Source organism: Folsomia candida, unplaced genomic scaffold (assembly GCF_002217175.1).
Source record: "Folsomia candida strain VU population unplaced genomic scaffold, ASM221717v1 Fcan01_Sc002, whole genome shotgun sequence".
NCBI lineage: Eukaryota > Metazoa > Arthropoda > Collembola > Entomobryomorpha > Isotomidae > Folsomia > Folsomia candida.
Window position 1 is genome coordinate 12,166,655 of NW_019091194.1, and position 14,119 is coordinate 12,180,773.

The window sequence follows — 14,119 nt, forward strand, 5'->3', positions numbered from 1 at the left end:
TTCATGAAAATAACAATAATTAACTAACTATATTATGCATATTTGACACACCCCTGCAGCCTACAATATGGTTGCCTGTCGCTTAACTGATGCACGAAATGGAGGCCAAATCCCAGCACAACCCCAAGTCCCACCAAAAACGTAAGTCACAAATACTGTTCGAAATTGTCATTGGCATTGGATTGTTGAGAATAAAATAATTGAGGAAAATAAATATAAATAGTTAATCACTGGTAGTTATTTAAATGTTGATTAATATTTTGCGCCCCGAAAAACAAAAGGCGTCAGAAGAGTGGTGCAACAGTAAGTCTCGATTTCAAACTTCTGCACACAGTTTTGAGTGTTATGTTCACATTTGCAAGCAAATTTTCGTCGAATATATGTTACTTTCCTTATTAGTTTTTACTACATTTTGTTAGTTATATACACTTACACCTACCTACATTATATAATCAAATGAGGCGCTTTCAGTATTTGTATTGTTATTTTGAAAATAAATTGGTTCTTCGCTGCTGCATGACATCACACGCTACATAATTCATGCAATAATTTTATAACAAATAATACATTTTGATTGCTCTGATTTAGGAATGGAGTCGGCCCAGCACGCGATGTGACTTTGTTGCTGAAGAGAGCGTACCGATGTAAGCAATACGATAATACTTCACATTAATCTAATATCTTGATTAATTCTCAATAATTATTTATCGAATGAATGTGCGTCACACATAAAAATGGACTCACAAAGTCTGATAAATAAATAAGTTTAAAAATATTAACTCGGCTAAATCGATTAAAAACTAATGACATTTCATATTTACACTAAGGAAAAACCGGACTGATATATATTCTTTTGTTTCATGTGCCGTAATTAGGGGTGGGCCGAGGAGTGGGTAAGCAGAATTAATTACATGTTGTGCTTCATTATATTTAGTAACACGACATCATCTAACCAATATTAACGTATGTTGTAGGCCTGTCCATTATTCGCACAATTCGCCTGTTGGATCCCCCCTACATTTTAAGCAGATCGACGTCCCGAGGGATATCGATGTCCCGCCCCCAATCCATCAGCAGCATCACACTCTCCCTGGACGACACAGGTTAGTTTGCGTGAATATTTGGAATTGTCAGAAAAAGTACTCGGGATGGTACCTAGATTTGCATCAAAACTTAGCTACCATCAAAATTACTTGCTTACTTATTTCTAATTTGACAATTCATAAGTCTTCTTCTTAAGTCAACACCTTTTTTAATCCATAAGGTCGCCCCCACGTCACCCAACGTCACCACTACTCGCCATCGATATTGCAACATGGACTCAAAACGTCTAGGGTAGTTCTTCCTTGGGGTAAAGGCTCAATTATTCTCCCAGGTCAGTATCTTTTTTTCTGTTTGTTATTAGACTATAGATTTATAACTTTTGCATACCTGGACTAGTATGTCACTTATCATGTGCACCAAAAACTTCACATTTTAAAATATGCTCGCTAACTAGCTAAATTAACATGCATCTAAATATTTAAATTTGTGTTAATGAATTGCAGATGTAGTCGACGAGTCAAGTTCAGATGACGGGGGGTTTTTAGCACCCCGTCCCCTTAGGTATTTTCCCAGGTAAGTTTTTGTCATTTTCATTCTGAAAAATTTAGAAAGTGTAGTTTAAAGAACTGGCAATCTCTCCTCATCCTCCATAACAATTAACAAATCACATTTTGTGCAGATCCACTTCCCGAAGATACAACCTTCTTCCGGGAAGTTTTGTTCCTTCCTCTTCCGTCATTCGACCGGAGCTACTAATTCCAAGACCCTTTGCAAGCTCTCCACTGCCAAGCCGGTCCAGTAGCTACTTTGGACCCACCACTACCGCTGATCTCACCACTTTAAGTTCCGTCTCGCGGTTTCCCGTACTAGTCCAAATCCACCATGATCCCACTGGATCCCACCAGCCCCCTTATTTTTGGAAAACTGCCACAACTGGTCGCTTTCACCCTCAACACCTCCCAGGGGACCCTACACCCCCACCTTGGGTATGCTTACCTAAAACTCGTGTGACTTTTAACAATTATTCTCATTTCAGTGCAACCCAAAGAAATTATGTGCATGTTCATAAAACTTGTGTACACTACTTAATAAATACATTATATTACTATCTTTGCAGGAGGCTGAGAGGATACGAGATAATTTAGCTAGGGATTTAGAATATTTAGAGCGTCAAGTGCCACCATTTCTCCGGCGTCCTTCTCACCCATCTCTCACTACTGGCCAAGAACTATCGTCCTCTGGTCATTTGGAGAAAAGCAGTTCGAGTTCAAGGTTCCAAGGGTTCCAAGATCGATCCACATCGTCAGGATTTCAAAGTGCCAGTAAAACTACATCAACTCTTCCGTCTGGAGGGACTGGCAGTAGTGGGGTGGGCACAGGTCTGGGATCTGGTGGCTCGGGCGGTGAAATTATGCTCAGACCGGGGATGCTCCCATCTTCTCCATTAAGAGATGAGAGCCTTCACCACATGATTGACATATTTTCCGGACAAATGATTCCTCAAGTACCAATTAGAACGCTTCCCCCCAGAACTTATGAAAATTGGCCTCGTAGAGAGTCAACACCCCCAATTTACACCATGGCTCGTTCCCCTTCTTTCGATATTGATGAGGCAACAAGAGGGGTTACAGTGACTGTGCCAGTGTCTGAAGCTTCGCCTGGTCAGAGAACATTAATGGACATGAGTGTAGACGATCCTTATGAGTTTGACCCAGTGATTCCGGACACTTCGCCAGAAATTGCATACCCACAACCTTCCTCCACAGCTTCCACCTCTCGGTTTAAAAGAGGCCGAGATCGAGAACAAGACATGGACATGGAACGTAAGTTATGGTCTTAGGATTAGTGCAAAATATTCATAACAAAATGAATCCCATGTCCTGTTGCTTAACACCGATTCTTAATTTCTATTTGTAAAGGGAGGGTTGCTGCCATGAAAGAAGAGTTTTTCGAGTACCGACGACGTCAAAAGAAGCGCATGGAAAGCGAGTGCTAGCAATAATAATTTATTATGTAATATTTATATTTAGGTAGGAAGAACTTGGAATTATTATTAATGGTAGTATCTGAACAAGACTATTAAGCGTAATTATTTATACCGTACTACATAAACTATGTTAAATAACATACAATAATATAACGAATCCTAACTTACTCGATTTATAATCATCATGACGTGATCTAAATCTTAAGTATTTGTATACAAAACAGTGTGGTTATTCATGTGTAAGTATTTAAATGTATCGTAAAAATGTTGTAGACTCGTGTTGTGTACTCATTCCTCAATTGCAATTTTATAAAAATAACGTCGAGTTTGCTTTCCCCATAAGTGTTTAACCACGATTCTCGATGAATACTTAACGACTGTAGGAATTAACACCCTGAAACTGCAATTGAACAACGTCAGCTCACAATATCCTTATACATGCATACATGAATACTTATGTATGTATATGTACTATGCTAAATATACTATCAGCTTAAACTGGTATCAAAAGAATTATCTAAAATACGAAATTAAATAATGTTTACATTCATTCAGAATCTCAAAATCATTCGTAGTGTTACCAGATTTTATAAACAGAAAAATTAATTACAACTTTATACCACCATCAAACACTCGATAAAATTGTCAGTTTACTAAACACAATTAATTCATCACAAGTTATACTAAATTTGTACAAGTTTCATTGAGTGTGTAAAAATACACGGGTCGATAAAAATCAAATTATATATAGTTAGCTTAATTTTATTTGCTAAGATTAGTCTGATTTTTGCCAACTACATGTAAAATCAAACTATAAACAACGTACGGGGACGTAAATTTATGTGTGCTTTTCTTTTAGAAGAATATGAAGGGATTATTTTATTGACAACTCATTTGCAATATTGCATAAACGATGTGTGCTCAGGCTTAAACAAAATATTAGTATTCTTATTATTATTAGCTAATTAATTACGTATTGTTCACTAGTATGTAGCATAGAAGGGCTGTTACAAAGTTATTATTGAAATTCACTTATTTTTGTCCAAAAGTCACTCAAGGCGTTTATGTGTTCAACCTATTTTGTGTTGCAGCTATATGAAGCACATATAGCTTACGTAGCTAGTGGTATTATTGGAAGGAAATGATTATATTGACAGCTTTATTTATTTGTTACTTGAAAATTCCCAGTGATAAGTAATAATTTATTGTTGCATTATATACAAAGAACTACCTACTTATATACAAATCCTCATTAAACTGTACTGCCATATTGTTTTTAAACCGCATATAATTGTGAAAAAGAAAGTATTTTTATTTGTATTCGTTCTCAGAGACTGATTTAATACTCTGTTAAATTTTAAGCTATTTATAAAAACTTTTCATCAGAAAAAGCTAAACACAAATGCTCACAGGGCCTGATCGGATTATTTGGTTAAAAGCTATTTTAACTGTATTGCAATTAATACATACAACTAGCTTTTAATTTAAACAGTAATTACTGTGGCACTTATTGCTTACGGTGAGGTTACAAAGTTCATTACCAAAGTTTATTCAAATTCATCATCGTATGCATATGTATGTGTGTATTGTATCTCTTACGTAGGTATGTATGCCCAGACCTACGACTGGGAAACTGTAGTAAGAATTGAAACTATATACAATGAAGATAAGAAATTTATGTACACACTTTTACATAATAAATTGAATAGTTGTGTGGAAAATAAATGAGCCCAAACCAAAAATTGAAATGTAAAACCAGACTTTTAGAAATAGCCATATATTGCTAACTTATAAAATTATAACCATAATGCGTTTTCCAAATGAATAAATCAAAAAAGAATTTTGAAGACAACTTAATTAGTATAATGTAAAATCTCGTATTATTAATTACACCTCTGTTCCCTCCACGACCTCGATAATATTTTCTATACTGCTTTTAAGTCTGTCAGCTGAAGGGATTGGGGTTGCTGGTAAATCTGGAATATTATCGTCGTCGACTTTATCACCGTCCAGTGATGCATCGTAATCATGACCATTCGAGGACCCTAATTTACTGTACTGAAAGGTTCGAATTGGTTTTCGTGATCTAATGGGAATAGCGGACAGTGGGGGAGGCTTCTTTTTCTTATATTTTGCTTCTTGATTTTGAGGATATACTTGCAACTTTGGGAGAACAGGGTCGTCAACAGGATTGATGGTTCCCAAATCTTGTTCACTCCCATCCACTTCTGCGATGGGTTCGAAACTGAAAAAATCATTCCTACCACGAATGGAGCCTGGCGTTGGTGTAGTTCTACTTCGTCCTGGCCTAATTTTTCCTCTGGTGGGGCTGGCCAATCCGTAACTGATGCTGTCCAACGCATCAATTTTAGGTTCAGTGCCAATTTTGTTTAGTGAGGCGTTTGAACCTCCATCCACCGTCGTTCTGGGACCCACGGAGTCATAAATCACATTTGCAGGATTCCTACGAGGCAAGGTTGATGTGTATGAAAACATTGAATAACTTGACTCTGTGGGTGACACGGATGGACATCCAGAATCTGATTGCTGTTGTTGTTGAAAAGAATGGGTGAAATTTCTTGGCAGAGTGACATAGCCAGGTCCACCCTTATTCATTTCCCACATGTTTGGGAGAGGCCTGTGCTCTCTGGAAGGAATTCTCATTGTTGCATAAGCTGGACCAGAAAATTGTCGGGTGAGTACAGGTCTTCCGTAATATTCTGGGTGATGAACCAGAGATTGAGAACTTCCCCAAGGCCTCCTTGTAGCCATTCGTAAATGTGCTATTCGAGCGTCATGGATCCTGTTACTGTAAAGTTGTTGAGAATGACCAGGAAATTGTTTTGATGCTGGCCCATTATTGTAAACGAAAGATAATGCACTTCCCGGCCGAGATGATGATGGTTGTTCCTGAGCAGCAAAGAATTGTCGCCGTAAATCTGCACTTTGAGGAGGTCGTGGGGAAAACACAACTGGGGACAAACTTGGGGTGTGGTTAGGGTCACTATTAATTCCTCCTACTCCTTGAGCAACGTCTGGCAGAATAGAATTTCTCGGAGAGGAAACCTCAGTAACATTCGTGTTATTTTTCATAGCGCTTGATAATAACAGAGGAACCGTGGAACTGTGATTTGGTTGTTTAGGACTTGCGAATGTGTCATCTATTATAATTTCTGAACCCTGTAATAAATTAGTTATTTATTAATTAATTACTTGGATTTACTTTAGTTTGATTTGAAAATCTGCGTACAGTAAGGCTTGGATAGAATGTGTATATAAATATGAACGTACCTTGAATTTATCTAGCATTTCTTGCCTATATTTTATCTGTCGTTGGTTATCTCGTTTTCTCCAAATCAGGATGCACACCGTCACTAATGCAATAAAGAGCAGTATCAAAACTGCTATCAAAATCCACAACCAGGTTCGACTTCCAGCTTTGGTTACAATGATGACATCACCGTTAACCTCCTCTTGTGGAACATTGGTAAAATTGAAATATACTTTTTTATCATCCTGTCCTTCAATGTTGTTTGCAATGCACTCATAATCTGCTTGATGCCGACTGATGTTGTAAATGGTTAACAGCTTAGTAAATTGGTATTGAAATTCAGTCCTGGTCACATCGGAAGTTTTGGCGGTCACATCCATGATTTTATAGTGGAAGTCCTTTTCCACGTCATTTTCATTAGAATTTTCAGAGTTTTCACCAGTGTGTAATCTACCATAATCATTAGTAATTGGCCTTCCATTCCTCATCCAAATTATGTTTGGTTCAGGAAATGCATCAACGGCACACTGAAGCCCGATATCTCTTCCTGCTTCATAGTAGATAGTGAGATCACCACTAGTGAGTTCTGCATTGTCACCTTGAGTTAAAATTTCAGCCGCACCAAATGAAGCAATTCCTGTTATCTGAGGATGACATGTTAACGACTCTTGCGGAATAGCACTTAATTTCATGTTTGCAAATTTTTCTGGCCCAGTGCATACCACACTATTTCCAATATTGATTTTCCTATCGGACAAATATGCTTGGAGAAAGCGCGTATGACAATCGCAATGCCATTCATTACTATCCAAATAAATATGAGTCAATGAATTTAAATTTTCAAATGTATTCCAGTCCAACCGACGTAATCTGTTAGATCTCAAATCTAAGTCTTGTAATCTCGTCAATTTCTTGAAAGCGGTAACTGGGACTTTGCCAATCTTACAATCGCTAAAGTCAATTTTTTTAAGACTGGGCAATTCAGTAAATTGGGATCCCATGAATTGATGAATTTTATTTCCACTCAGAAATAAATGTTGTAGATTATTGTTGACTTCAAATGTTTCCAAGTTCCACGTGTCGATATTATTATTTCTGAGATCGATTTCTACGACTGCATCCAAGTCTCTGAATGCGCCTCGTTCTACTGTACGGATTTGACAGTTTTGCAGTTTAATAGCTTTCAAATTAAGTAAGTCGGCATTCTTAAACTCGTCACTTTTAACTGTTTGCAAATGATTTCCTTTATTGCTCATGTCAAGAACGGTTATTGGTCCGCTCTCGTGGTCGAATTTACTGTCGTCATTTGCAGTTGGAATTCTCGTATGTCCTTCACAACTGAGAATTATATGTCCATCCGAAAATTTTCTCATGCACGAAAATGTTCTTGGTTGTGCTGCCGCTGGAAGAGTGTCTCCAACGGTTAGGGACCGATTCAAAATAAAAATATAAAAACAAAACAAAACACTCGCAGACACGGCCATGTTGACAAATTAATAGTTTTTTAAAGTAAAGTTGATCATTTTATTTCGAGATTATGTAATGTGCAAAGGGTATTGAAATAGTTACAATTGTTCTTTAAAAAAAATATTATACATATAGCAGAGAACTGATTTAACCGTGTTTCTTTGGATGAGAAAGTATGTGTAAATCGTACAAATGGTATCGAGTCATGATTACTTTGCTTATCACAACTAATAGTATCATGCTGATAATAGCTTCGTCATAACTAAATGTGCTGGTCTGTAGCGAAGCGATAAGCGAAGGTAACACAAATATCATAACGGCCTACGGGTTTACAACGGATATAATGTTTGCTTGGACCAAACATGCAACAAAGGGTATGATTCATATCCTGATTTACAGTCGTTGTCAATAAATTTCAGAGATTAAAACAATACATAATACTGAAATATAATTTAGTTAAGCATTTTTTCATATCAACGCCCACTCCTATTTTATTGCATATCATGAAATAATATGAGAATGCAGAATGAGGGAATACCTAGTTGAATTGCTTTCGGACAACTTTAAAATTTTTAAAGTTTCAAAGTCTTTAAACTTTCTTTTAGAATAATGCTTTTATTAAATAAGCAAAAACCGCAGACCTGTTTTGTTACAGAATATTACTGATGCCATATGTCGGTTATACCGCAACTTCGAAACATGTCTGTTCAAGTTGTATCTGTTTAAGTTGATAACATTTATTACTAAATGCATTTTGTCTGGTTAATATTTTAAAGATAATTGATTATTGTATGTTAAGGTATGGTACAATTCCCGATATGTATTTATGTGCATACCTGTATATTTATTTATTACCAGTTGAATGTTTTCAATACGCCTGCATGGATTTTCATTTTCCAACGTTATTATGCATAGTTGAATTACCTATGTATGTTAGATCTAGTTCAAGATGAAGGTGACTTTCTGGTCGCAAACTGGGTTCTGCTATGTACTTCGTTCCGATTTTAATGCATATGTTTATAATAAGAATTGATTGCAGATTGCAGCATGATGGGACAAATAATAGATAGTTGTATATGCAACCCGTCCTGGACAAAGGTAAAATAAAAGCTAACCAGTCCACGATGGGCAGTAATTACGTGAGTGAGCATTCATATATTTCGCAATACTTGCTCAGTAGCTCATTGTACAAATGTTAATTAATGCAGAACTCCATCTACTCTTTTTCTTTTAGGCATTAATATGATGTGTATTTTGACAAGATACTGACAAAAAATCAGTTAAGCACCCATATTTCCTCACATTAAGAAAGTTTTGTATCTTTCATATGAAGTAGTTTATGCATGTATCTACATCTAATGCATCCATAAATTAAGGCATGGTAAAACATCAAGCATTCATTCCCACGTGTAACCCTTTCTCTAGGCTATGAAATGACTATGCACAAGAGTCCAGTCTTCATAAGACCATCCATCCGATATAAAGCAGACCACATGATATTTAATAGTTTAGTCTGATATTGCAAGTCATTTCACCGGTTGGTGTGCATTTATTTTATCGTTACGAGAAACTCTATCGGTTTCGATTTTATTTTTCCAGTAAACATTTTTAACAACCTTTTAACTTTTTGACAATTTTTTTATTCTATGACATTCCATTATATTACACGTCAGAAACTTATTTTAAAAAGTGAAACGTAATCTGCAGCTAAATATTTAATTTAACATGAAAATTACGTGGTGCGCCTCACTTGTGTTATTACTTGGACTAGCATCCTTCAGCCATGGGGCTAACATCTTGTTTTATTTTGGAGTGTCAACTTATAGCCACCGCATCACAGCTTGGCCCCTGGTATCCAAATTATTGAAACATTTGCATTTAAACGTAACTTTTCTCAGCACTGAAAAAATTCAAAGGATTGAAATACTTTTCAGGTAGAAGCTCTTGTAGAGAAAGGCCACAAGGTAACTTTCCTTCAGGCCGCGGAAAACAAGAATCCCAATCCAAAAGTAGAAGAGCTTGTTCTCAATGACACCGTGTCCGTGGGGGCGATGGATTTCTTGGACATGAAGCTAAAGTTTGGAAGCATGATGATGCCGATTCTAGTTCACATGCTGCCAGAACTCGGGGACATGGCATGTCGTGCGACCTTAAATGACCCTAAAATGCTGACATGGATAAATTCTCACAAGGTGGATGTGGTTGTGATCGATAGTCTTTTCAACGATTGTGCGCTTGGACTCGCGTACAAATGGAATGCACAAGTGGTCATATTTGGAACAAGTACCGTTTTCGAATGGTGGGCTGACGACTATGGGTTTCCCGCGGAAACTAATTGGATTGCGGACACGCACTTCGGCCAGAATATGCCGCTTTCCTTTCTGGGAAGAGTGTTTTCTACGCTCATGACTCTACATATGAGATTAATGAAGAATGTTTTTTTGTATCCGAGACTGGAAGTAATGCTGAAAGAGAAATTAAATATGCCGGAGATGCCATCCCTGGCAGAACTGAACTCTAAACCCAGTTTGGTGCTAATGAACACCCATTTTAGTGAAGAATTGGCCCGATCTCTACCTCCCTTGATAATTCCGGTTGGGGGCATGCACTGTACTGATAAACTCCAAAAAATTCCCCAAGTAATTATTGCAGTCGTCCTCAAAGCTTTACATACTTCTATTAAATATGTTTATGAAAATGTAAGTACAATGAAATTGGTATTATTTGATGCATAGGACATGGAAAAATTCATTAACGGATCTGGTCCAGAGGGTTTCATTTACGTTAGTTTTGGGAGTGAAATAAAAGTAGTAAGCGGTCCGAAATATGTGCGAGATGCATTTTTCAATGCGTTCAGAAATTCAAAGGCACGTTTCATCTGGAAATGGGATGGACCAAGGCCTGATGATATGCCACCAAATATATTTATTGCCTCTTGGATCCCCCAACAGTCGCTTTTGGGTAATATTGAAAACCTGGCAATAAGAATTTGTACCTGACAATACTTGGCATAATTATGTAATTAACCTTTTACAGCACATCCTGCAATAAAAATCTTTATCACGCATGGGGGACTGTTAAGCATTCAAGAAGCCTTATATCATTCTGTCCCAATGATCAGTTTTCCCGTTTTCGCTGAGCAAGATTACAATGCTGAGAGAGTCCACCGAACAAAACGTGGAATACGACTTGAAATCACATCAGTCACTCAAGAACAAATTGAAGGAGCAGTACATGCAATTTTGACTGACGACACGTAAATTATGACACGATTCTAATATATAAGTATCGGGTTGAATTTGTATGTACATAATTTCTGTAAACCTACTTCAGGTATCGAAAGAACGTGAAAACCGCCTCAAGACTATTTAAAGATCGGCCTCAGAAGCCTGTCGAAACGGCCGTGTGGTGGATGGAGTACATCATGAGAAATAAGGAGGATGCGAGTGTCCTTCGTCCTTTGGCCGTGACGCAGTGGTGGTTCCAGCGTCGATCATTAGATGTGTGGGCTTTTATTTTTTCAGTCATAGTGTTAAGCTTTGTTTTATCCATTCTTGTGTTTAAAAAATTATTGTCATGTTGTTGCGGAAAGAAGGAAGCCAAAACTAAGATAAAAACAAAATCCAAGAAACAGTAAAAAAAAATACCTTGTTAAATTCCCCTTCTGAAAAAAAAGAGGGAATCACAATTTATGGCAGTTAAAAAATTATTGATCAGAGTTATATCATGTTTTAAAATTCTCATTGTTATTGTCTGATTTGTTATTTCGGGTAAACACAGTATTAGAAAAATCAATAAACAGAGTATGTATTTATGTATATACCAAACCCTCACGCACAAACTGTTGCATTTATTTGCTCTCATTAATCCCGAATATTATATTTTTGTGATTTCCCGAAAGTGGTCATTACGTCTTTTGAAAATTTTCTAATGCCTGCGGACCAATAAAAAATTGTCATTACATGAACTATGATATTATAGAAAACTAGCAGTATGGATTTTCTTGCTTGGCTTACTTTTTATTGCAGACATTTCCTGTACGACCGTTTCATTCAAAATGGAATCAGATCTGCGACGCGAGTGATCTTTCCCACATTTGCAAAATATTTTGACAAAACTATCTCTAAAGCTTTTACCATATGCACAATAAATTAAGTAGTTTACGGCCGAATTAAACGAAACAAGAAAATCTGTTAGAGCTACAAGCTCGCCGTACGTTGCATTAAAAATGTTTGTAGTGAAGCTATTAATAACTCTGAAAATGTTACAAATTACATAAACTAAGACCACAACAATAAGCATATTTGTTAATTTTATTTCTTTCAGTTGATTTTGGGTCAAAGTTTCTCGTTTCGCATTTTTGGTGTGAATCTGGAAATCAAAACTCAATTTTTAATAAAAACTAAATTCGACTGACTTAATCCTGCCTAAGCATGCTTACCTTTCTCACAATAATTACATTAGCCAGAATTACGGCTATAAGTGGAAATAAATAGTGGACTACCACATAAATTCCAAGTCGAAGGTGGTTGACATATTCTGGAATGTCAGTTGGAGGTAACGACTGACAGCTAAGATTTGTCTCATGAAAAACCTCTTGTCGTTGAGATGTTGTGTAAAACATTAAGGAATTGCTGAGAATTGAAAATATTCCGATCCCAACGGATAAGCGCTTCGAATTCCTGTAGGTACAAAAAGACCTCGATTCCAGGGGCCAAATCACGGCAAATAATCTTTCACCGGTGATCGCCACAGTGAAATAGGTTGATCCAAGTTGAACTATACTTGAATAAATGTTCGTTTTTAAAGTTACATTCGTATTTCTTAAACAAAATCGATATGTAAACAGACGTACCACTTTGTAAAATCGGGTAAATAATTTTCTTCGGAACGCAGATCAACCTTAAATAACTTGATCCGATTTGGAAGTACTTTAATAGTATTGGGAGTCCCTTTACAATAATTAGTAGAACACAAACAAACAAATCGCACAGGGACAAGGCGATCAATAACACAGTCAGCGAGGCGTGTATTTTTTTCTGCGACAAAACAAAGATGCTCAAAATGTTTCCCAAAACGCCAAAAAACGCCACTGCAGTTAATAGTACGCCTGCAAGTACGAACTGGAGAGTTGCGCTGGTCGATTCGTCAAAAATATTGACGAAACCAAATTCATTTACGGCATGATGACTATTGTTTAACAGTATTTCGTGTTCTGATGAAATATTGAAAATATCCAGGAATTCTTCCTCTGAATTGAATTCTGAATAGTTTGCACTCATTTTGAAGTTCAAAACTTGAACAGCTAAGTAAAAATGGTGGACACGGAACTACTGGGCACCGAAATGGTGGGCACGGAAATAAACAACCTTATGTCCCACGTCATTGCTTAGCTGATTCTACTTATGCATTCACTAAATCAAATCAGTGAAAGATCAAGAAGACGAAGATGCCATGTCAATTGATTGTGCAGAAAAACAAACACAATTGGATACTATTAATACAGACGTATCTATGCTTGAACAACAGGTCCCTGTTTATTGGGAGACCATCACAAATATCTATGTACATGCATACCCATACTTTCATACTGCTTAAGAATCCTACAAATCTAAGAATTGGCAGTGGAAGATTTTTGCTTTGTGAGCAATGAAGAATAATATAAACGTGTGTATGTCATATGGCATAATAATTAAAAACCATACTACATAATCTGAACCGGTTTTCTGTTTAGTATTCATTTGCAGTTTCATCTCTTAACAATAAGACAAACCATGCAAAATCGCAAAACCAAGAAAATCATATATATGTACATATGTGTGTAAGACCTGCAGTGTTAACATGGACAAAGAAAAGACTGAGGAGATACATACATGCATACATAAGTAAATATATTACAGTGACGTACATATGTAATGTCCATCATATTCTACCAATTACTTATGTATAATACGACAATTGTCATATTATACTCTGTCATACAGGCTTTGTACTTTTTGACATTGTTTCTTTTTGCATTTCATGACTTTTTCATAGCCTCTTCACGACTTTATGTCATGATGGATTAATGATAAATAAAGAATCGTCATTGCTTGATCTTTTAATAAATATCAATTGAAAAAATTTCTAGAAAGTTGGCTTGCATTAAATATTATCATTTTATTACTTGCTACATACTGATACGCAAGATAATGGGCAAATTAATCTTCGTGTACCACCGCCGCTGGTCTGGCTGCTTTACGAGTTTTTGACTCCCACATAGGCAAGATGTTTAATCAAGGCAATTAATAATAATTATATTAAACCGATGCTACCCTCTTGGGGAAATTTGAAAATGATTTGATGACTGA

General features: G+C 36.5%; 4 protein-coding genes across 10 annotated transcripts in view; 2 read left to right on the plus strand and 2 right to left on the minus strand.

The window, feature by feature from the left end:
* Nucleotides 1-4,883, plus strand: part of LOC110843450 (protein turtle) — an 81,017-nt gene extending 76,134 nt beyond the window's left edge. For 6 of the 7 annotated variants that reach the window (XM_035847366.1, XM_035847369.1, XM_035847370.1 and 3 more), the window contains 9 exons: nt 60-141; nt 589-644; nt 876-893; nt 975-1,103; nt 1,265-1,375; nt 1,548-1,617; nt 1,724-2,030; nt 2,162-2,867; nt 2,964-4,883. In XM_035847366.1, coding sequence (XP_035703259.1) covers nt 60-141; nt 589-644; nt 876-893; nt 975-1,103; nt 1,265-1,375; nt 1,548-1,617; nt 1,724-2,030; nt 2,162-2,867; nt 2,964-3,040 — 1,556 coding nt within the window. In that variant the 3' untranslated portion in view covers nt 3,041-4,883. Of the gene's footprint in view, nt 1-59; nt 142-281; nt 304-588; nt 645-875; nt 894-974; nt 1,104-1,264; nt 1,376-1,547; nt 1,618-1,723; nt 2,031-2,161; nt 2,868-2,963 lie in introns of those variants that run through there. The other variant, XR_004833899.1, reaches the window with a different exon arrangement.
* Nucleotides 4,194-8,193, minus strand: LOC110843451. Its single transcript, XM_022089414.2, has 2 exons — nt 6,323-8,193; nt 4,194-6,211 (listed from the first exon to the last, which is right to left on the minus strand). The coding sequence occupies exons 1-2, from the start codon at nt 7,784-7,786 to the stop codon at nt 4,919-4,921; spliced, it is 2,757 nt and encodes a 918-aa protein (XP_021945106.1). The 5' UTR covers nt 7,787-8,193; the 3' UTR covers nt 4,194-4,918.
* A 1,030-nt stretch (nt 8,194-9,223) lies between these two features.
* LOC110843948 (UDP-glucuronosyltransferase 1-8) lies at nt 9,224-11,596 on the plus strand. Its single transcript, XM_022090014.2, has 5 exons — nt 9,224-9,620; nt 9,704-10,408; nt 10,505-10,730; nt 10,806-11,025; nt 11,103-11,596. The coding sequence occupies exons 1-5, from the start codon at nt 9,495-9,497 to the stop codon at nt 11,404-11,406; spliced, it is 1,581 nt and encodes a 526-aa protein (XP_021945706.1). The 5' UTR covers nt 9,224-9,494; the 3' UTR covers nt 11,407-11,596.
* Nucleotides 11,494-13,353, minus strand: LOC110843949 (FMRFamide receptor). The gene is made up of 4 exons (XM_022090015.2): nt 12,625-13,353; nt 12,211-12,548; nt 11,786-12,140; nt 11,494-11,703 (listed from the first exon to the last, which is right to left on the minus strand). Exons 1-4 carry the CDS (start codon nt 13,049-13,051, stop codon nt 11,633-11,635), a joined length of 1,191 nt encoding a protein of 396 aa, XP_021945707.1. The 5' UTR covers nt 13,052-13,353; the 3' UTR covers nt 11,494-11,632.
* Between the last annotated feature and the right edge of the window lie 766 nt (nt 13,354-14,119).